At 38.6% G+C, this 22,433-nt stretch overlaps 3 protein-coding genes across 4 annotated transcripts; 1 reads left to right on the top strand and 2 right to left on the bottom strand.

Annotated features, from left to right (window-relative positions):
• Nucleotides 1–3,004: 3,004 nt before the first annotated feature.
• LOC143851049 (peroxidase 46-like) lies at nt 3,005–6,754 on the bottom strand. The gene is made up of 4 exons (XM_077360371.1): nt 6,425–6,754; nt 6,156–6,335; nt 5,275–5,440; nt 3,005–3,680 (listed from the first exon to the last, which is right to left on the bottom strand). The coding sequence occupies exons 1-4, from the start codon at nt 6,674–6,676 to the stop codon at nt 3,265–3,267; spliced, it is 1,014 nt and encodes a 337-aa protein (XP_077216486.1). The 5' UTR covers nt 6,677–6,754; the 3' UTR covers nt 3,005–3,264.
• A 2,062-nt stretch (nt 6,755–8,816) lies between these two features.
• TIC55-II (translocon at the inner envelope membrane of chloroplasts 55-II) lies at nt 8,817–12,172 on the top strand. The gene is made up of 3 exons (XM_077360020.1): nt 8,817–9,407; nt 10,600–10,702; nt 10,871–12,172. Exons 1-3 carry the CDS (start codon nt 8,950–8,952, stop codon nt 11,990–11,992), a joined length of 1,683 nt encoding a protein of 560 aa, XP_077216135.1. The 5' UTR covers nt 8,817–8,949; the 3' UTR covers nt 11,993–12,172.
• Nucleotides 12,173–13,580: 1,408 nt separating this feature from the next.
• Nucleotides 13,581–21,940, bottom strand: LOC143849331 (uncharacterized). Of its 2 annotated transcripts, none has more exons than XM_077358327.1 (7): nt 21,783–21,940; nt 21,406–21,590; nt 19,227–19,466; nt 18,181–18,292; nt 17,856–18,030; nt 16,373–16,613; nt 13,581–14,043 (listed from the first exon to the last, which is right to left on the bottom strand). In XM_077358327.1, exons 2-7 carry the CDS (start codon nt 21,587–21,589, stop codon nt 13,757–13,759), a joined length of 1,239 nt encoding a protein of 412 aa, XP_077214442.1. In that variant the 5' UTR covers nt 21,590; nt 21,783–21,940; the 3' UTR covers nt 13,581–13,756. The 2 variants fall into 2 exon arrangements, with proteins under 2 accessions (XP_077214442.1, XP_077214443.1); XM_077358328.1 differs by having other exon boundaries at nt 16,379–16,613.
• Nucleotides 21,941–22,433: the final 493 nt, after the last annotated feature.

The raw sequence follows: 22,433 nt of genomic DNA, 5'->3' as shown, positions 1-22,433 counted from the left end.
TCTGTCTATATATCTCTCTTGAGAGAGTCCTAACAACCCAATTTTTTGGGTATCTAAACAGTTTGAGACCTAACATGTAAGATGTTTCTCAGAAGTCCTTTATAGCGAGATGACTTCACAGCCAAGCTTTGTGTTGGGAACATTCCTTTGCATTTCTAACAAGTAGAATGACATTAACATAAAGTGCAAGAAATGTCATGACACTCACACTAACATATTTTGTGAGAAGCCAAATGCTTTGACCACAGCATCAAAACACAGTTTCCAATTGCGAGAAGCTTGTTTCAATCAATAAATGGACTTCAGCAAGTTCCACAAGCAAGACCATGCAAACATCTACCCGAATGTTTTTATTCATGAAGACGGTTTTGACATTCATCTGTTGGATCTCATAATCTTAGTGTGCTGCCATCGCTAATAAAATCCTAATGGACTATAGCAGTCACTGGCAAAAATATTTTCTCATAGTCAATATCAGCCTTCTCACTATAGCCTTCTTCTTCTAAATATATTTTCATCCAATCGGCTTAAACCCCTTTGGTGGATCTACTAGAGTCCAAACCTCATTGGAATATATATAGTCCATCTCAGATTTCATTGCACATTGTCATTTGTCTGCATCGATGCCCGATGCCCGATGCCCAACATCACTTCTTTGTTGCATTGGGGTCGTTCTCGATCCCATATGAGAACATACTATATATATCACCTAGAATATGAAACCATTGTCAATAATAGTGAAGAATATATATCACCTAGATTATGGATTTAATTGCACAATCAAACCAATATAGATCAAGTAGCTAGCCTGGAGAACATGAAACCATTGTCAATAACAGTGAATGTCGTCGCAAATCTATATGCAAAATTCAAACCAAATATGCTATAAATTAATAAAAAAATGAGTGGCAAAGGGACATTAAGATAAATTATTGCCCCACCACTGCTATGAATCTGATTGTGACCTATCCTCGGGATACAATGCCACTCTTACTTTAAAAAGCTTGAAGAGTGTAGGAGATGTAGTCAAGTAAATATAAACAAAAGAAGTGTAGCAAGAAAAACTAAGATTTTGGGGAGATGAGAACCATATATGTATTTGGTGTATACTTAGAAAGAGTGTATGCATACTTCCTCAATGTTCACTCTTGTTAGGTCTAAAATTGGTAACAGGTTATGGTAGGGCCGGAAGGGCTGATCTGACAAGCCACAGCTGAAGGGCTAGTGGAGTCCTGCGCTGCACAAGGGCACAGACAAGAAGACAAAGGGTCAAAAGACCAACCCGGAGTGGTGCTTCGGACGGGCGCTTCGACACTCAAGTCAGTATGAGCAGGAGTGCAGAGCAATGTCAGAGCAAAAAGCTTAGGGTTTTTGGTCTCAGATCCCTCACCTTAGCACAAGTGAAGGCTATTTATAGTGGTTCTGAGCCACCTGTCCAGGACAGGTGGTAGCCCCTGTATGGACCATGTCTCATACCTAGGAGGGGCAGATGGAAGTCCCTGATTGGTCCAGGTGTCACACCTAGCAGGGACAGGTGTTGGCTTTGCAGTGGTCCCTGTGAGGGCCACGTGTCAACAGCCGGTTGGTTGCAGATTTTGGACCCCATCAACTCTCTATGATCTCATTATATGCAAAGTCGTTTTGAATGAGAACTTGAATTAGATGGTTATTTAATTAGTTGGGCGAGCCATGCTCTGGTTTTTCCACATGTAGACGGACAGTAATTTCTGCTCTCTGTTGTTTACGAGGTGAAGGGTGTTAGTTCTCTACGATTCCCCCTCTCCACGTGAGAAAAAAAGGATCTTTCAATTCCTGGGGTTTTCAATGGGCTTCAAAGGCTTAGCCCATGTTAGCCGTCTTAGGCTTCCAAAGTGAACGTGCATTGTTGGATCTGGACCGGTCTAGCTTTGTAGTCCCATTAATTTAGGTCAGCACTTCTTGGGACCATGCAAAAATGTCCATCATCTCTCGTCTCTCACATGCTCCTTTGTTGGCCTTGTGAGACACAATAGTAAATACCTCAGCTTTAAGAATGTAGCATCCATGTCCACTCCCTAGGGAGGCCCAACGGGTAATTAAACAATCTGGATCACAGAAACGTCATGTCGTTCGGCCTAATCATGACTCATGAGTGCACCCTAAAGGGAAAACAATCTGGATCACAAGAATCTCAAGTGGGTAGGCCGAATCAAGAGTCCATGGAGTCTTTTCTGTCTTTATGGAGCCTTTTCTGTCTTTATCTTTGAAGGCGAGCAAGGAAAAGGATCATGTACAGCATGGACCCAGGCAATCAGACCTGTGAATATCGTTGGCCATCCCAAGGACATCCTATGGTCTGACGGCCCACCCTCATCGGATGGTTTGAGGCGTTTAATCAAGCTTGATGAATAAGGCATCCTAAAGATTTGAGCCTCAATTTTGCGAGTAAGATATATCCATTCAGCATTGAGTGATTCAAACAGTTCATTTAGGCTCTGCTCACTTGTTTTCCCGGGAAAGGAAAAGAAAAGGTTTGCCGGGATTCTGACGTGGCATTAGGAAAAGAAATCCAGAAAAACTGTGTAGGAAAAGGTTTCCCGCGCCTGTTCACTTGCGCAGGATCTATGCAGGAAAATGTTTCTTGAGAAACTGCTTGCCCACCTTTTATCACTAGTTTTCCCGGGAAAACAAATCCGATCAAAATAATGGGATTTGGTTTCCCACACTAGTGAGAAAAGAGACATTTCCACGTCATTTTTGGCAATTCCATGTCATTATTTGACATATTCCACCCAGGCTTGTTATTTTCTCAGGAAAGCAAGTGAACACCAGAATTATATCTTGTCAAGGTCTTGTCAAGAAAAAAGGAGTCTGTTTCTAGGGATTTGCTTTCCCGGGAACTCAAGTGAACAGAGCCTTAGGGAACGTATACAACGTATGGGCCATGCCCACAATATCTTCATTGATCAGACGGCTCTTAGCCCTCTGAATTGCGGCTTTCTTCAAAACTTCTCATAATAAATAACCTTGATACATGCAATTTTATGAACCAAATTTCACTAAGACCCAAAATCAAACCCTTTTAAATCACCTTCTTAATCCCAAATCCTATTCTGATCAGTACTTACATTAGTTGAAATCTGAAAATCAACAAAAGCAACTCACTTATTTCAGTCACCAAACTAACACAAATAATCAAATAAAACAAAGCATACACATATGTCACAAAACCAACACTATCAGACCACACATACAAGTCTAACCTTTAGCTTTTTCTTCACCCTTTCATCCATTTACGGTTCCACAAGTTCTTCGTATTTCTCCTTCATTACCTGTCTTCACTCCCACACTAGTAAGCTTCAAAAAAGACTGCCCCCACTTCTCAAAGAAAGTCTCTAGGCTCTCAGAGAAACTCTCCACTTTGTGCTTTGTTCTTCCATCGTTAAACAACTCTGAATCGGATTGGAAGAGTCCTTTCCCTGCTAAGAGATTCCGATAGTATTGATTGTCGAACATGAATGGCGTTTCGGGGTCATTATTAACGGTTATAGACGTGTTCGCACCCGTGGGGCATTTTTTCATTAGCTCTGCTCCATATGATTTATCTAGTAATGAGTCGATGATCGTTAGATTCCCCTTCGAGTCCTCTCGGAACCGATCGCTGAATGCACTACAATGTGCTGACCCAATTGTGTGAGCACCTACAAAATTGAGGGTTTGGAAATCAATTGGGTTATCAGTCTCACAAAACTATAGTACTAGTTAGATTGGAAAATAATTTTGGGAGGCGGACTTATTTCCTCTCGATCACCTGTCTTTAATTAGGCATGATTTTAAGTTGACTCATTATAAATGCATGTCTTTTTTTTCTTTTCTTTTTTGATGACCTAGGGTGTCTCCACCCCACTTTGTAGAGTGTGACTAATTCCCTCCGGATGGGCGCAATCACCCGTAAACCACGCGCATCGGGCAAGCCCGGGGGGATTCGAACTCTCGTCTCCGGGCTTGCCCAAATTATCACCCCGGTTTGTTTTAGATTATGACAACCGATCCAATCCAAAACCTATTATTGGACTCAAAATTGAGTACAATAATAGGTTTTGGACTGACAATCGGTTGTCATATTCTAAAACGAACAGGGTAATTACAGAGGATTGTTTCTTGGACCAATTACCAATGGGGGACAAACATTAGGCAGAATTATCAACTGGACCCAGGCTTTTCAGAAATTACCAATGGAGGACAAAATCTGTCTTGTCAGTAAAAGCTGGACGAAAATACCCTTTGGCATATAAAACACGTTTTGACTTTGAAAGGGGGTTTTCAAGTCTCTACGATTGGGGTTATTAGGTATCAAAATGGGGTTACCAATTTCAGAATGGGCTTATCAAGTCCCTGAAAATTGGCCGAGAGTTCTGGAGTTTTGGAAGAGGGTTTTCAAGTCTTTAGGAATGGGGTTATCTAGTATAAAAAATGGGGTTACTAATTTCCGAATGGGGTGATCAAGTCCTTGAAAATTGGCCAAAGATACTAGAGTTTTGGAAGGGGGTTTTCAAGTCTCTGGGATTGGGGTTATCTAGTATAAAAATGGGGTTACCAATTTCTGAATGGGCTTATCAAGTCCTTGAAAATTGGCCGAGGGTACTGGAGTTTTGGAATGGGGTTTTCAAATCTCTAGGATTGGGGTTATCAAGTATCAAAATGGGGTTACCAATTTCCGAATGGGCATATCAAGTCCCTAAAAATTGGCAGAGGGCACTAGAGTTTTGGAAAGGGGTTTTCAAGGGACTTGATAAGCCCATTCTGAAATTGGTAACCCTATTTTGATACCTAATAACCCCAATCGTAGAGACTTGAAAACCTCCTTTCAAAGTCAAAACATGTTTTATATGCCAAAGGGTATTTTCGTCCAGCTTTTACTGACAAGACAGATTTTGTCCCCCATTGGTAATTTCTGAAAAGCCTGGGTCCAGTTGATAATTCTGCCTAATGTTTGTCCCCCATTGGTAATTGGTCCTTGTTTCTTCAAAGGGGTGTGATAAATCGATTCCCCATATATCTTTCTCTGTCCTCTGTCAGTCTTTCTCTGTCCTCTGTCGAGACACATAGGGGTCAATTTATCACTGCCCTTCTTTAAATTATAGGAAGATGGAGACAGAGGATAGGGGTCGATTTAAGATATATGGGGGTCGATTTATCACTGCCCTTCTTTAAATTATAGGAAGATGGAGATAATCTTCTACTAATTTTTGATGGAGATAGTCTTCTACTAATTTTTTATCCAATTTTTCTTACCTGAGAGCGTTACAATGTCATCTAGAGACAACCCTTTTGATGAGAAGTGGTGAATCATCTCATCGAGAGTGAAACTTGTGTCAACAATGTTAGGTCTCACATTTGGAGCTGCAGAAACTTTCCCATCTCTCCTGCCTGTACGAACATAAATAGAAGGTCCCCCAGCCTGTATTTAAAATTAAAAGAATTAATCAATAAAACCTTTTTTCTCATTTTCTTCCTACTCTACATATTTTCCTTAATTAATTAGCTAAAAACTTTATTATCTGGCATCGTTCAACCTAATTAACTAAAGCATTCGGCAAACGAATTGGAAGATGTGATATTTGCACCCTTTTGTTTTGATAGAGACACACCTGTTTCTATTGATCTACCAACTAAACAGCTAATGAATCAGTAGCTGATTAAATTGAGAAATTTTGATTCCCACTAATTTCAGGTTAATTACAATTGATTTCTAATTAGCACCTATAAGAGATGATGATAAGTATGGAGGAAGTTAATTCTAATGTATCTTAGCTACCTAATCTTGTTTGGTAGACTAAGCTAACCCTCTGATGATCCAACGGTCAGATCTTACCAGATCTGATCTGATATATCTTAACATGCCCCTCAATGTGCATTGAAAAATTTACTAATTGCACAAACTCAGCTTGTCTTCTTGGTCCTTTTTTTTTTTTGAACGGTGCTTGTCTTTTCTTTTTAAGACAGCTGTCAAAGGTTATTACAGTTGCCAAAAAGCACTAAGAAGTTAGAAGCCAATTAAAAAACAGGAAAGACAAGTGGATTTTGTGCAATCATTAAAACATGGAAGTGCTAATATCAGTAGCCTAAAAGCATCCCAAAATAAAATATGAAAAAGCCAAGGAAGCACTTTTTACCATTTCCACAGCATCTCTAGCAGATAGAGCAAGGATATCAGCACAGGAAACAGTTCCCGGGCAGAAAACTTCAAGCATTCGTTTAATCGATTCTATCAATGAGAATCCTCCTAGAGAAGCATTTGCAGGATCACTTCTCTCTGTTCTATCTCCTTCTATAAGTACCGATCCATCACAACCCTTCACATATAATAAAATTATATTAAGAAAATAAACAGACATTTGGGCGTTTTGTTAGCTAGCAAATTATTATTTAAATGCTTTCTTACCTCTACCATGCAGTCATGGAATAGTAAGCGAAGGAGTTTTCCGGGAAGAGTGGGGTCAAATGAGGAGGCTGATCTCACTGCATTTTTTACGAGTAATTCTACGCCGGGGCATGACGCTGCGTAAAAATCAGAGGAAAGATTGGAAGATGAAGAAGAAGAAGAATGGGAAAAAAGAAGAAATATAAAGAGTGGTATTATCTTATGGTTATAGAGAAGGAAGGTTGGAGAGGAGGAGATGGGTTTTGTCTCCATAAAAAAAGGGAGGGGTTTGAGAAATACAAAGAGGGAAAATGATGGATTCCTCTGTTAGTCTTGTTTTCCCCATGAGAGTAAATGTAATTAATGTGTTCACCATCTCTCTGAAAGTTTGCATTTATTTGAAGCAGCGTTGGCAGAAAGGGTGTCGGTCTCGGTCTCAGTGTAACTAACCATCTCTCTTAAACACGGTATTTATTTGATGGGGTGCTGGCAGAAAGGAGATGGAATTTATCATGATTCCAATGTAACGTCAAGAAAGGAGAGAGAGAGAGAGAGAGAGAGAGAGAGAGAGAGAGAGAGACTTATGTGATGTGTTTTTGAGTGAATACATTGAATATTTGAACCGCCCAATTCTACCTAACACCTGTGGCATTGTTTTCTTTGTTGGATTCAAATGGGCTAAAAATTGATTTCCAATATTTTTCAGTCACAACGCTTCACCCATGATTCCATAAAGAGATTTTTGCCACTCCCAAGCGCCAATGCTCTCTCATCAAAATGGGCCCTCCCTTTGATAAATCTGGACTGTTCTTCCACCTCCTGCCACCCTCTTTGGATTCCCCCATTTCCTCAAATCACTGTGATATGGTGGTTGCAGTTTAAATTCTCGAACCAGAATTAAGGATTTAAGGGTAACTTCGGTTGAGCTCAACCCGAACCCGACCGGGTTCGACCCTGTTTCGGCATGGGTCGGGTTGGCGTAGGATTGGAAAAAGCCAACCCGATTTAATTTCAAGTTGGGTTAGTGCCGGACCTTATTTTTTTATTCTATTTTTTCCCTAGGCCAAACCGAACCCAACCATCCAACCTGATTTGGTAATAAAGGCTGATGATGCTTAAGTTAAGGTTGAAAGATTTAGAAGGGGTCAGGTTGGTTAGGGTTGACCAACTTCGATCCTCCCAAGTCCCAACTATCATACTTAAGGAATCACCTTCAACAATAAGATGATCCAATTCCCTACAATCAACCTGACCAAGACTATGCAAAATAGTCACTCGCTTTTATTCAAATTCGTTTAAAGAAGGCCCAGTTAGTAGTACCTCATTAGAATGAGACCAATGGATAATAGAGGAAGTTTAGGAGTTCCAGGAATGGGGTTTCATTCCCGGGACTGCCTGGTCTAAAATTTTGATTATAAAGCGGGGTATTTTTGTCAAAAAAATAAAATAAGGGGTGGTCACCTGAACCACGGGGTGGTATCAGCTCCTTTCAGTTGCCACTCCTTATAGATGGTGTAGCCATCTATTCCCGTATTAGTCTGACCATCTCATGTAAATTGTAATTACAAAAAGTAGAGGCAAAATGATATTTCCACCTTATTTTCCAGCATTTTCATTCCTTTTTCTTGAAAACATTTTCAAGAAGAACCGACAAAAGGCCACAACCATTATTTCAATAGTAGGCACGAACTAAACTTGTCCTGTAGCTTTAACCAGCTGTCAACGCAATTTTTTGAGGGGATTTGCTAGCGTCCATAGTAGAAGGCATTTCGAGGATGGGCTGTTGCATGGGAGTAGCCCCACAGACACACTTTTCAGCAGATTTTGTCTTCATTTATGAGGTGGCTGCTCTCACATGCAACAGCCCATCTGCGAAATGACTCTGGAGATGATGGGCCGCTAGCAAATCCTTTATATGTTGCGTGTCTGAGTAAACCTGTATTTTTCAAAAGTACAGTATGGATGATATGGAAATGATTTTTAGGGCACAACCCTTTTATGATGTGGCCCAACATATGGACGGTTTGGATCATCCTATAGAGTGGGCCGTACCTTCTTTTTAAAAAATAGTGATTTATACAATCTCAACAAAAACATGGTTGTTCTAATATCATTTTCCACCAACAAAAGGGGTGGAAATATAGTAATTTGGAGTTTGCTATGGACCATCCCAGAAGGCATTTCTCAGACATGCTGTTGCATGTGAGAGCAGCCACCTCATACAATATGACAAAATCAGTTGAAAAGTGAGCTTATGTGGCTGCTCTCTAATGCAACAGTCACTCCGCGAAACGCCTTCTGCGATGGTCCCTAGCAAATCTCATTTTTTCGGAAAAGGCAACCAAAAACAAAAAAAGGGATAGAAAATCTATAAAAACGGGGTGGAAATATCATTTTCCGAAGGCAGAAAATCAAATAGAGATTACAGAGGTGTGTGGTCGGGAGTAGTGAAGCGTGAGGAGTAGAAAACTAACAGAAAAATTCTCAAAGCTTTTTTTTCCCTTTCCTATTTCTTTCTCACAACTCTCTCCTCATCGTAACATAACATGATGGCACTTTCACAACCCTTTCTCTCCTACCTTTCTCTCAGAAACCCACTCTCCTCTCATTTTCCTCACAGACCCATCTCTATTTCCATCCAAACACTTTTATCCAATTCACATACAAAAACAAGAAGAGTATCTAGTATAATACAGAAAGAAAAACCCAGAAAAGGAGAGCTTAAACAGTGCTCTGCAACTGTTGAAATAGGCCAAGAAATATCAGTAGAAGAGAAGGAAAATGAAGATGGAGATGACAAAGTTTTGGTGGGTATGGATGAAGAAGAAAAGGGAGAAAATTTTGTTGTGGAATATGATTGGAGAGAAGAATGGTACCCTCTTTATCTAACTGAACAAGTTCCTGATGATGCTCCTTTGGGTCTTACAATTTTCGATAGACAAATAGTTTTGTATCGAGATGGAAATGGTGTACTCCGTTGCTTTGAAGATCGGTGCCCACATAGGTAAAATAACCCATGATTTTGGTTTTCACTTTTTGGCTTCCTTTGTTTGTTCTGTTTGTATGATACACCCAGTTTCAGTGTATAACTTTCTCTTCTACCTCCCAATTCTCATCCTACTAGTTTTCCGTGTGTCCATACTTTTAACGGAAATTTTTTATCTTTTCACAATTTAGAGGGATATCATCATAAATTGAAGCAAAATTGAATAGGATTGGTTAAGTTGTCCTTTTTCATGTATATATGTAGGTAATTTTGGAAATATTTTTCCTTTTCCAAACTTTTTCAGAAATTTTTTGCAATCCAAACAGATAATCCTTCAAAAAGATATTTTGATAGTTTACAGGAAAAATTCTGAGGTAATTAGCTTTAGAAGTGGATTGAGTACATGGGTTTTCTTTAATTTGGATTATGGACCATTTAAAGAATAAAATCGAATTTGAATGTGATTGTGGTGCTCTTTGATTTAATTGCACTTTCTTTTGAAGATTTTTTCTCTGTTTACTGTCTTTATGTTGAACTGGGAGATGCTACGTTAGTTGAAGAAAGGCAATCTGTATATTGGATTTACTGTTCTTTTGATGATCGGGTTTGATGAGTTGAAGAATTATAGAGGTGTTAAAAGTTTTGTTGTACATGATGCAGAAAACACTCTCTTTTACAATCATGGAATATTTTTGAAAATGATAGAAACTTAAGAAAAAATTTAAGCATGGAAAATGCAATCAATCTAGTTTTGGAGAAGATAATGAAGCTCTAGCCACTGAACTTTTTCTGTGGTCCAGTTCATTCTTCACTGCTCAGAAATGCATGTAGTGAAATCTAATATGCATATTAGAATTTGCAGTTTGTAGGGCTGATTAATATGCGTTTAATAGGCGAGATGGTGACATCTTCTCTTGTTGCTTGAACTTATCGCTGTCAACAATTGTTTGTTGGTGATGTGTTCTCCTAGTAATTGGGATGCAGTTCAATTAAGAAACAAATATGAATGTGCTTTGCCATGGACTAAGAAACATAAGACCAGAATTATCTCTTGCAACAGGGCTGTGTACCATTTTGATCAGTTAAACTGGATTATATTTCTTCCTTAAAAAAGTATGATTTCTATCTACAATATTGTAACACCTTCTGAAACCTTAACTGCATGAACGTAGAAGCGTTTTTCTTGATAAATGTTTTGAAATTGCTTCAGATTAGCAAAACTCTCTGAAGGTCAGTTGATTGATGGAAGATTGGAATGCTTGTACCATGGTTGGCAATTTGAAGGTGATGGTAAATGCGTAAAGATACCACAGGTCTACTTAATTTTCCTTTTGAACATCCAAGTTTGAATTCCCCTTATCCATCTTCACCATTCTTCCCTTGCACTGTTGGACAATATGAACTATAATCGGTTTTAACACAAATGGAAGATAACGTAAATTACAAAACATTGATGAATTTCTTTTCGGATGTAACTACAGCTTCCAGAGGGAGCGAAAATCCCTCGCTCTGCTTGTGCCAGAACGTATGAAGTGAGAGACTCGCAAGGAGTTGTATGGGTATGGATGTCAGACAAGAATGAACCAAATACTGAGAAACTTCCATGGTTTGAACACTATTCAAGGCCTGGGTTCCAAGATGTATCTACAATTCATGAGCTTCCATACGATCACTCTATACTCCTTGAGAATCTAATGGATCCCGCCCATATCCCAATCTCACATGACCGAACGGATTGGAGTGCAAAGAGAGAAGATGCCCAAGCACTAGGCTTTAACGTTACTGAGCGCACGGAGAGGGGATTCGCTGGCCAATGGGGTAAAGCAAAGGATCCAGTCTTACTTAACTTCCTACGGTTTGAAGCGCCATGTGTTCTCTCGAACAACCGGGAATTTGTTGACAAGAATGGGGTGAACCAGTACTTCTCAGCTCTCTTCCTATGTCGACCAGCGGGGCAAGGAAAATCCATGCTTATTGTGAGGTTTGGAGTGTCGGTGAGATCACCTCTAGCAAAATTACTTCCTAAATGGTACTTCCACCAGAATGCTGGTAAAGTTTTCGAACAAGATATGGGGTTCCTCTCATCGCAAAATGAGGTACTAATGAAGGAGAAGGTTCCCACAAAGGAGTTGTACCTTAATTTAAGGTATTGTGACACTTTTGTTACAGAGTATAGGAAGTGGATGGACAAGGTAGGGCATGGGATGCCATATTATTTTGGGCACAAGACTATATCACTGCCAAAAAACCCTGCTGTAGTGGAACATGCACCGGCCGGGCTGGTTGCTGGAATTTCGGCTTCAATGCCTGCTAAGGGAGGAATTGGAACAGTTCATACTCCTAATCCAGCCAATCGCTATTTCCGTCATGTGGTCCACTGCAAGGGATGTAGAAAAGTTGTCCAAGCTTTTCAAGCATGGAAGAATGCCCTTTATGTTCTAACTCTTGCTTCGGCTGCTTTAGCTGTTCTAGTGTCAAGTAGACAGTGGAAGGTTATTCTGTTGGCATCCGCGGCGTTGTTCTTGGGTGGAGTTTATGCTTGTTCTAGTGCTGTTTCTCTAATAACAACAAACTTCATTAGGAAGCACAGAAGATTGAATTGAACTGTCTGAAACTTGAGAGTTGGGTGACTTTGTTCAGCGGTGGTGGGAAACCCAACACACTATTGATTGTACATTTAGTTGTGTCCATTCAAATGGCGTTGTAACTATATATGGTTATAGCCTTATAGGTGTTGATATGGTATACTTTCGTTTCAAATAAAACTCAAATCATTTCCCTCATGATCTTTAAGATGCCATGCTTCTCTGTTATGTTTTATGAGTTGCTGCCTTGATAAATCACATTTATCTTGGATTCGTTCTTGCCATCAAATTGCCATCACTTCTTTGATCCTCGTTCGTGGGAGATATGCTCCTTTAATGTTTTCCACTATCCATTTGGTGCTAGGCCTGTAATCAATACGCCAAAAGCTCCTAGAGTTATGGAACGTGAGACTAGGCCCTTTAAACTTGTCCCAATACACGGGGAGGTCTCACCTAATCCCATACCTGGGCAGGCCCACATTTAAGATTGTAACATTTTACCATGCTCTATGACGGCTTTCACTATGGCATTTTTTCAAGGTAACCTCTTCCTCAACAGCCCACTCCGTGGTAACTTCAACCCAACGACTTTCACTCTCATTTTTTACCAGGGAACACTCTCCAGGTAGTCGTCTCCACAAGTTGCCCCCTCCTTGACTCAAACAAGTGATGTGGTGGCTGTTTTGATGTCAAATGTTAGGTACTTAACCAATACGCAATGAGTTAGAGTGGGCTCTGAAAACCAGTCCCACCTAGTCTCATACCTAGGCAGGCCCCCACTTAGGATGGTAACATTTGGGTCTTAATCCAATCACCCGCTGAAATTTTTGGTCCACTAGGGATTCAAAAATGGCTCAGAAAGGGTGCAATATGCAGAGCTAGATCAATCAGTGATGACAACTATGCAATACAGGCACAATGAGGGGAAATGAGGATATAAGAAACGCAAAAACTACGGAAGTGGCAAATAATAGGTGTCAAAGTTCAGTAACTAAATTACCAACGAAATAGAGCATTCAAAGTTCACTTATATAGAAATTATCACATCCTTTCCTCATTTGGTCTCATAAGAATTTCATTTAATATAACTACGATTAACCCCAATTATGGGAATTTCAGTAAATTCTACAATTTTCAGAGCATTCTTACACTGAAATTTTCACAGAAGTAACTTGAAGAAAATTGGAGAATACAAATGGGAAAATCTAAGAATTTCCCACTAAATGAATATTTGTTGCACCATGGTACACGATGAAGCAAAGGGCCCTTGTTTGGCAACCATGAAAACAAAATCATGGAATATTTGTTTTCCTTATTTTCCAACCATCCCATGCTCTCCCCAGTCACCACCTCTTCAAATCTCTTTCTCACACACGTCATTGCCCCTCTTAGACTAGGTAAGCAAATATTCCACGATTTTTTTTCTTGGTTGCCAAACATGCCCAAAGGGAGCAGAGCATGTTCATTTGGATGCCTGCATCTCATTGTATGTGGTATCTGGTATTGATGATCTGTTAAATTTACAAAATCAAAGGAGTTCGAAGCAAAGTAGACATATTAAGCAGTTCATTTTTATTTAGTGAAGATTAAACATACTCAATCGCAGTGTCACAACCATAAAAATAAGGATACTATTGATCAATATCATCAGGTTTCAAGTGGGTTTACTCTCTTGCTTCGCAACATGTTTTACTGCACGAACACAGTTGCACACATCTATATACAATACATATTATCAACCAACTGGGTAGAAAAAAGTTCAAAGGACCAGTGGCTGATTACTCAGAACTCCCTTTCAGGGAACAGGTGAGGAGTGATCAGAGACCAGATGAATAGAGCTGCAGTGGCCCACCCTGTCACGATGCGAACCCACACCGAAGGCCAACCAACATCAACTAGCTTTCCGCTTTCGCCAACAGAGGTTGACCACCCCGTTAGAAGCATTGCTGAATACATGCTAGCAAGAGAGAATATGAGGTGGAAGAAGGAATACGAGTATGTGACAGCCCTGGTTTCATCTTTCTTCTTGTCTTCTTGCTGCTCCAATGGAAGCAAAGGCTTCCCTGCACCTTCACCAAAGAAAATACGGCAGTGAGACTCCGAGAAAAGGCCAATTGTCAAAAGCCTGAAGGAAATGTTTCAGGTTTTCAAAGAAATAAAACATGGCAATTTGAATAGTAATATGCCCGAGACTAATCTGAAGCACTTTCGAGGTTTAGTAGGGGTAAACTGAGCGTCTTGGATCTATGCTGAAGCGAAATATGTGCAGAAACATCTTCTAATAGTGGCTATTACAAGCTTTTAGAATAAATAATTCTGATATGACATAAGATTAAAAGGGAAACAATCCTGCGCTAGGAACAAATAAAAGAATTTTGACATTGGTTTTTTTTTTTTTTTGAATGGTTAAATTTTGACATTGGTGAACTTTTAACACTGACAGATCAAGTCTAGATGGTGATAGGAACCCACTTCCAATCCGAGTTTGATCTATGTTGAGTTGCAACCAATGAACAGTTTGGATCTTTGAACAAAGTGGGCCCAAGTGATTTTTTTAAATACCATTTTTATTTTACTAGAACTGAATTTTACTCTTTCAACTCAAAAAACAGAACCTATCCCCCCAATTTTCACTAGATTCAAAAAATAAAAAAAAAAAAATACTCTTCTCGAATCAGTTGGTACGAGAGAACAAATAAATCCAAACCTACCTCAAATCAATCTATGAAATTGCTCCCTGCGAAACTCAATCAAAACCTAAAAACAAATGAATGTCGTTAAATCTGGTATTAATTTGAACTACGGAAGGGGATCAGTAAAAACCTAACAAAAATGCACTATTCGTTCTCCCTGCAAAGATCCACTGCCAAAATGCACTATTCAATCTCCCTGCAAAGAACCACCGCCACAGGTTTTTTAGAGATTTCAAACCCTAAAAAACCTGTAACCTTTTCAATTCCCCTAAATCTGTAGAGTTAAGATTTCTATGAATTCGAAATTCTCTCTCGGCTTTATCTATAATATATACTGACGAATGATAAACCCCATTCGATCCACGAAAGGGAAGGAAAGCCTGGTGTTTTAAAAAACTTGTTTTTACTTTATTGTTAAAAAATTCATATCTAATTTTGGTAATTAGAAACCGGGCACAGTAGGTAAACAATGGATTTACCTACCGGCAATGACGTGGATCAACGGAGGAGCCCTTTTCCAATGATTTTTTCAAGGGCGCCCCATGGATGTCTAAAATGGTGGGCCACACCCCGTAAAAAATGTTTAAATTGGTGGGCCTCCCCCTAATGCATTGGTTAGTATAGAGATGGTGGCCCCTCCCATCAATAACATTTGGGGGTTGATAAGTGAGAAATTCTCCCCCTTCAAGGATAAATTCACCCCCCTTTTACTGCTTGTAACTTGACAACCGGTTACCTCTCACGCTCTCTCCAGAGGTTTCCGTGCATGAGGCCAACGGATGAATTATTTAGATGATTAAAAAATGGGGACACTATAAAAGTGTATTTAAAAAAATCACTTGGGTCCACTTTGTTCAAAGATCCAAACTGTTCATTGGTTGCAACTCAACATAAATAACCCTTATCCACAACTCTTAATATAAAACATGGCAATTTGAATAGTAATATACCCCGAGACTAATCTGAAGCACTTTCGAGGTTTAGTAGGCGTACACGGAGAGTCCTGGATCTATGCTGAAGCGAAATATGCGCAGAAACGTTATCTAATAGTGACTTATAACAAGCTTTTAGAATAAATAATTCTGATATGACATGAGATTAAAAGGGAAACAATCCTGCCCTGGGAACCAATAACAGAATTTTGACGTCGTTTTTTTTTTTTAATTTTTGTGAATGGTTGGAATTTGACATTGGTGAACCTTTTGACAAACCAAGTCCAGATGGTGATAGGAACCCACTTCCAATCAGAGTTTGATCTATATCAGATGGTATTTTTTATTTTCATTTTTGGAAAAAGTTACAACTAATTAAATAACAGAAGATTACAAGTGCACGTAAGGAGGCAGAGACTGCCCCATATACAGGTAAGCTCTAGAAGCTCCCAATTTGGCAAAGGGATCAGCCAAACAGTTTGCACTTCTTTTTTCTTTTTTTTTGAAAATCTAGATCAGATGGTGATAAAGTTCACAATTTCCAAAACCAGATCATCAGTAAATTAATGAATTTTAAATGCTTATGAATTAATTAAATTGATTAGATCCAAATGTATGATAAAATTATTGCAACTGGTATTCAGAAATTGGAATGGTATTCAAAACAAGATCAACTAAATTGAGAAAATTGAAAATTTTTCAATATTCAGAAAAAGATTCAGTACCAAATAGTTGAGTTGTGACAGGTTTAGGAAATTAAGACAAAATCTGACCTGCACGAGGTGAACTTGGTGGTGAGAGCAAAGTCGTGGAAGAACCAGCACGGACAGCAGAGTATACAACCGAGAGAACGGTTGTAAGCAGACCCAAGGAAAGGGAGCCAGTGGAGACAGCTTTCGAATGATTATGAAGGCCATTACACTCATAGTCCCTTGGTTCACTAGAAAGCCCACTGTAGCAGAGGTAAGTGCAGTATAAAGATATAACTGAAGCTGGTAAAAGACTGCCATTAACCTGCTTGCAACAATAGGAACCATACTTCAGAGAAGGGAAAGTATGCATGCTGGAGTAAATGAATTTAAGACACATACAGATGAGCAATTTAATGGACATAGATCTATGGAAAAGTACAAAAAGAAGAAAGTGATATATGCATTTCCTTGTTTTTGTATTGACATTCCTTTCTTTTTATTTAAAACTTTTGTCATTGGCCAATCCGTTGGCTGCAACTATTAAAAGGAATGTTAATACCATCTCTCTAAAAAATTAGACTAAAGAAAGTTGTCCTTATTCATATAAATCGGACAGCTCTTTTACTGATGAAAGGAATTCCACACTGCTAAGCTAATACCATGTAACTATGGTATCATGTATTTCCATCCTTTGCTCGGTTCTTTGGGAGGCAATATATTCAAGGTTGATGGCGACATGAAGTCAATGACCCAAGCGGAGTAACAAAACATGATCAGAAAGTGAGTTGTGTGAGGGAGCTGGTGCTATGGGAACAAGACATGACTGTGATTCACAAGCTATACCAGCTGGTTTTCTTCTTCCATCATGCTAGCCAGTTGTTGGATGGCATTTCTTATAATTTTGGGAAAATTAGCTCCTTTATTCATTCTCCTTATCACCTTATCCTCCTCCATATTCTTCGAATGAAATTTTATATTTTAGGAACCTTTAGTATCTTTATGATCAATAAGTAAGAAATATTTACCAACAAACAATCACAAATACAAAACATAAAAGGCGTCATGAAGAATTGATGATAAATAACCAATGTATCTTGTCAGTTGGCAATTAATTAATCAATGTAACAATGACAAACAAGAAAGTGTCTTGTAGATCACACTTTGTGATATGATCCTTGATGCATAAATTATAACTCTGTGTACCTAACCATATTGACTAGTTCTACTGTCAAAATTCAAGAGTGAAAGCACAAAAATCCTATGGAGAAGATACTACTCGTAAAAAAATCAGCTAAGAGATAATGGAAAAAAGTGCAACTGTCGGTAGAAATTTTGACTAGCACCCACAATTCAGAAAGAGAAAATTACAGAAGGTATACTATTTGGAATGCACCTTAGACATTATTTTCTACGGAAAACAGGAATGAAAAGGTTAACGGCATGCTAAGAATAGACTTATTTTCCAATTTAAGCAGATAATAAAGCTGATAAAAAAATTTCATAATTTTCAAAAACATAATAATAAATATTTCATATGATTTAGAATGCAAGACAAATAACTCACCTTTGGATGCAGCGCGACAACCGCAAAAACAAAAACAAGAATCAGAGTCATAACAATAAAGAAGGTGTTGAGACCACAATCATGTCCTGACGGAGTAAACCAATGAAAGAGCAACCCCGAAAAAGAAAATGTCAACACATAACAAGCAAGTGAGACAACAAACAATGCCATGTACCTGTATTCAGTTCAAAAAAGTTAAATAAACAAAAGTTAAACTAGGATCTATTAAAACCATAGTATCCAATGACAAGGATAAACATCTGAAAAAATAAAATAAAAAAATGAAACCAGATCGAGAGGGTAAAGAATAAAAATAACTACAAACCAGAACTGTTCATCTTTTCCAACCCATGCATCATTCCATCCATGCACAAAATCCAACAATAGAACAACTTGAACAAGAAGAAACAATCCCGAGCCAAATTTTGATATTGTCTCTGCATTTATAGAGTTGTACTGTCAGATGCAGAAGTAAAAAATTACTGAAGAATATCTCCTCAAACCATCACCAATAAACAGTATAATAATGACACTTTAAGTAAACGAAAAGAATAAAATCTCTTTGTGGGTCGCTGCTGTTTATGTCTTCCTTATTATTGCTTGGCATTGTACAAAGCATGATTGTATCTTTGTTTACCATCTCGGTCATTGCCTTTTGCTTTTTCTAATAAAATTTCTACCATCCAAAATGGAAACATGTTAGTTTCAGATGGAAATTTCGGTGGAAACCCTGTAAAATTACTGAATCGAATAGAAACATATGCAAATGATGGACATTTCAGATGAAACTTCACTTCAGTAAGTGCTAGAATAAGCAAAAATACACACTCAAAAACTATTATATAAGCAAAAAAAAAAAATTTGAACCTAATAACCCACATTGTCGTGCAAGTCTAATAATTCAGTATCTACTAAAATCACATGTAATTCACAAAAATATTTATACATAATACATACACCACATTTCACATGCAATTCAACATAATTATATAATGCATACTGGTATAGTATATCAGTTTTGGGGTTTTTTTTTTTGGAAGAAACCTACAGTTTTGGTTTTTGTATGTGTTTTGGTTTCAGCATATTGTTTGGTGGGGATGGAGATGGAACCATTTCGGTTGTTTGGTGTCGGTTAACATTTCAGTCGTTTCATGTCAATTTCAGTGGAACTTCAAAACCATGATAGAGAGGGGGATATGATTTCTCAGCAATTGAGGAGAAATTTTGGTGCATCATGGTAGGTGCCATTCATGATTTAAAAACAATATCCACTGCGTTTTTATAAATATTCAAATTCATAATTATAAATTTACTCACTTTCTCCAATATGATTCTGTAGGCGGTCGAATTCATAATTAAAAAGTTACTCACCATAGAAGCTAACAATCCCATTTGGAAGGAAAAACATGAAAATCACCACAAGACACCAGCAAAATATCTTCGCCATCCATCCACCATGATGCAGTCTGTCACGAGGATCTTTCTGATCCTTGACTCCAATCATTAGAACAGCCAGCATGGTAAAAAATAAGAAGTTCCCCAAGCTTACACGCAGCACTGCATCTGTTTCAAACCACTCCCTATTAGGAGTCTGGTGAAAATGATTAATCCCTGCATAACAGATCATTCCGATATCAGTTTTGGACATTGTTAACATAAAAATTTGACACATTTCAAGAGAGATCATTTCGGCTCTAGAAGTAATTTCCAAGTGATTAACACAGAGAACAGCGATTAGAAAATACAAAAGCAGCAGGAGGTATAGGGCTCTGAAACACATTGATTATCACACTGTTTGGCACGACTATCATATAAATCACTGAAGTAGATAATGCAATGAGTTTAGCTATTTCTTTAAGCAGCTCAACCACTCTAAACCACATTCTAATGTCTTACCATGCATCCAAATTCAAGATGATGCATGGGTGCATTAATCACACCATCACAATCATATTTCATGCAGGAACCAGGATTCATTACTATTCATTTCCTAACACAAGAAAACCTCAAACCGAGTAAAACTAATCCTACATTAAATTTTCTTTAAGTTAGAATCGACTCTAGTGGAAGTCTTACAACATCTACCAAGGCCATAACATTCTCTCAGACCCAAACTGATAGGGTGAAGAGTACTTTGAACGATTTAAAAACTCCAAAAGATTTGTCACATGAAGGGAAGAAAAGATAATTATTGACCAAAAAGCATATACCATTCGATAAGCATCGGTTCCATGACAAAACCAGTCTTGGCAGGACATGAGAGACACTGCAAGACCATTTCCAATGACACTGAAGGTGCACACTATCTGGAATCAAAAAGCTTATGTGGTACTTCTCTTTCAGCACTTGTAGCACAGTAAGTCAGTAATAACCTTCAATCCCTCAGGAAGTGTGGTGACCAAAGATCTGATCAGAAGGTTTCAATAGGTCAGCAGCTTAGAGGAACCAAAGATACCTGACAAATGGGCAATTTAATTTGCTGTCCAAAGTGTGGGGAGGAAAGAGAAGTCATTAGAGATACACATCTTTCTTTTTTTTTTTTTTTGGGCGCAAATAAAAGATCTAGCCACGACTGACTTAGCCAGCATATCATCTAGATCCTTGGCAATTCTCGGAATGTGAGTAAAAACAATATCCTGCCCACTAATCATAACAGATATCTCACCTATGAAACTCGCATCAGGTACTTCCACTTATATCCAACCAAGAAACAACGAAACACAAGAGCAAATCCTTATATCTTTAGCATGCGTCACTTCACATAAACGAATCTAGAAAAGGTTGCTAATTTTCAAATATTGTTAGAAAGAAAAGACAAACACTCTTAAACTTTTAAATATTATCATACCAAGTTAAAAATATAAAAAATTCAAGAGTTTCTGCTTAATATGATGCAAAAAACTAATGTTCACCGCCTATGAGGATAACATGGTTTTTTAACCATAAACTAGAAAAGTGCAGTATATTTCACAGTGTACCATCAACTATACATTTTTTTTTTAATTTCATTATCCTGCTACATAGAACCTAAAGATAGGAGTAAAAAGAGGTATTGACAGACCGAAAACAACTTGGTTAGAACAGTGAGGAAAGACTTGAGGGCTAGGAAAATAACAGAGAACGTGACCATGGATAGGATAGAATGGAAGAAAATGATCCATGTAGACGGACCCAACTAGGGTCAAGATTAGACTTAGTCAATTTGAGACGGGTGGATCCTTTCACCTTCTTCATGAAAATTTTCTAAAGGATTCATTAGCCGACCCCAACTAGTTTGGGACAAAGGCTTAGTTGAGTTGAGTTGTGTATAGAACCTAAAGATAGAATACGACGATTATCGACAGCATATCAACAAACCTTCCAATACTTTGCCAAATATGATGGATCCTTCGTTTCAATTTGAAATTAGTTAAAAAAAAAAAAAAAAGCCAGCATCTTCACTTTCGTTGGATGGTTTTGATAGTAAATTCATCGAAAGAAAGAAGAATTAGAAAGAAGAAACAAATCAATAAAGCAGAAATAGCAGAAGGTAGAATTAGAAAAGCCTTACAAGGAAGCTTCTCCATGAGAGGAGCGGCGACCTCTCTCAGAATCCATGAGACGATCAGAGACAAAGCAAAAAGGCCGCAATACGCAATCCGAGCAGATCGCCGGCTGATCCCTCCGACGACCGATCGACATGCCTCGCAGGCGCACGCTGCGCAGCACGAGGCCAGGCAAGAAGCTGCCCACATCCTGTTCAAATTTCAGTAGAAAAAGGGACAAGCAGTCAAAACCCTAATTTGAACAACAAGGTCGTTCCTTCAAAAGGAGAAACCCTAATTGTAGAAGAGTGGAAAGCTAGAATCGAGAAAAATCTATGGGAGACTTCTTTGAGAATTGAGAATTGAGAATTCTAGGGTTTGATGAAATCGAATAGATGCGTACCTGGAGCGATCGGAGAAGGGGAATAGAAGAGAGGAAAAGTCTCTTTTTGTGTTTTAGATGGAGTCTTGTGGACGGCTATCAGAATTCAGAATCTATGAGCTGCCAAGCTAAAGAAGGTGATTATTAAAGGTACGAAGGGTGCGTAACGCGCCTGCCAAAATATCTATTTTACGCGCGTATGACCCAAAATTAGTGCTAAAACTTGGGTCGGGTTTTACCGGGCCCGCATCGGCCCGACCCGAAAATAACATGGCCTGGGTTTAAAAATCATGGGTCTTTGATAGGGTCGGGTTTTAAATTGGAAAGCCCAACTCAATCTTGGGTATGTCCAAGTTTAAAGGTAAAAAAAAACTAGAAACCCAACCCGATCATATGCTTGTCGTGTGACTTTCATAAATATCTTTAAATAAAATCAGCCACTATCCTACACTAAAAAATGAAAACCCGACCCAACCCGAGAAACTATCTTAGGTAGGGTTAGGTTTACAAATCTTGGATTTTCCTGTGAAAAATTAGACCCTATCCAAAATCATTTCAATAGGATCCTAACTCTCCGATCTATAGAGGGACGATCAAAGTATTAGGAACATCCATGTAAATGAATTTTGAGGCACAACCTATTTACGTTGTGGCCCGACAAATGGCAGTCAT

Source organism: Tasmannia lanceolata, unplaced genomic scaffold (genome assembly GCF_043159265.1).
Source record: "Tasmannia lanceolata isolate RefF3 unplaced genomic scaffold, GAP_Taslan_0.1 ptg000018l, whole genome shotgun sequence".
NCBI lineage: Eukaryota > Viridiplantae > Streptophyta > Magnoliopsida > Canellales > Winteraceae > Tasmannia > Tasmannia lanceolata.
Note: the sequence above shows the minus strand (reverse complement) of the source record. Positions and strands in the feature narration are given on the sequence as shown.